The 1115-nt window shown below is 41.6% G+C and overlaps 1 protein-coding gene across 1 annotated transcript; it reads right to left on the bottom strand.

Annotated features, from left to right (window-relative positions):
* Nucleotides 1–82: 82 nt before the first annotated feature.
* On the bottom strand, nt 83–826 carry LOC108724806 (uncharacterized; the record flags this gene model as incomplete). Its single annotated transcript, XM_018451478.1, has 1 exon — nt 83–826. A coding segment is annotated over exon 1 (744 nt), but the record flags the coding sequence as incomplete, so codon positions are not given.
* Between the last annotated feature and the right edge of the window lie 289 nt (nt 827–1115).

Raw genomic sequence — 1115 nt, 5'->3', positions numbered from 1 at the left:
GACTTGTCTCCCATTCCTTAACTGTAATGGAATCGAGTTTCGTTATTAACAAATGAATCAACACGTCATCCCAACTATCTACGGGACGTTCTAACGCCTTAAGGGCTCTGAAATGTTTAAGCATATTGTCGAGCAAATTACGCAATGCCGTGCAATTTTCCTTATGCATTGGAGCAATCTCATACATAGCCTTTACATGAGTTTGAATTATGCGCCTTTTATTGTCAAAGCGCTCATTTAACAATTGCCATGCTTCGTTGTAATTATTCTCCGTGATATCGAATGATTTGACAACTTCAGCGGCCTTATCTTTTAGTGATGAGCGCAAATAATGGAATTTTTGAATGGCCGACAGCCTTTCGTTCGCGTGAATAAGCTTGTCAAAAGAGTCATGGAAAGTGCACCAGTCATCGTACGCGCCAGAAAATGTTGGTAACTGAATTTTTGGCAAACGAATTTGTGAATTTACATTATCTTGTGATGCGACGTGACTAGGATCGCCACTAATTGGCGTATTCTCAACGAGATTGATACGCCTATCATACAAACTTACGACGCTAAAATATGCATCTTCGAATCGCGCGCGTTCTTCGGCATGCGCTGCCGTTACTTGTGCATTTTCCTGTTCTGCAGATTCTAAACATTCAATCCGCGACTGTACTTCGTCAAATTGCTCGAATAAACTTGTTAATTTGCTCTTACGCGCAATTAATTCAAATTTCGTAGCCTGCTCAGCTTGAGGAGAATCTAAATAATTTTTAAGCCTTGTGGCAGCGGCCTTTATGCTTCTCCTCTTTATTTTCGCTTCGCTCTCAGATAAACTCATTTCGTACTAGTAAAATGCTAAGTGACTTACGTGTAGTCTTACAATGAAATCGTTTAATGCCCGTTACAGATATTATTAGGACTTTACGACGTGACGATGCCTCGTTGATTGTTGATCCACCCGTCTGCGTTTGAAATATTAGCGGTTATGTTCGATCGTCGTCCTCGATGCTGTTGTTGGTATACTCAATAGCTGCCTCCGATTCGCCTTGATGTGATCCCTTTCCTTCATCCGACCGTTCAAAGTTGAAAATACTGCCTCAGTGTACCCGGCCGGAACAATATGGCTG

Source organism: Mycetomoellerius zeteki, unplaced genomic scaffold, assembly GCF_001594055.1.
Source record: "Mycetomoellerius zeteki isolate Tzet28-1 unplaced genomic scaffold, Tzet1.0 C4399510, whole genome shotgun sequence".
NCBI lineage: Eukaryota > Metazoa > Arthropoda > Insecta > Hymenoptera > Formicidae > Mycetomoellerius > Mycetomoellerius zeteki.
Note: the sequence above shows the minus strand (reverse complement) of the source record. Positions and strands in the feature narration are given on the sequence as shown.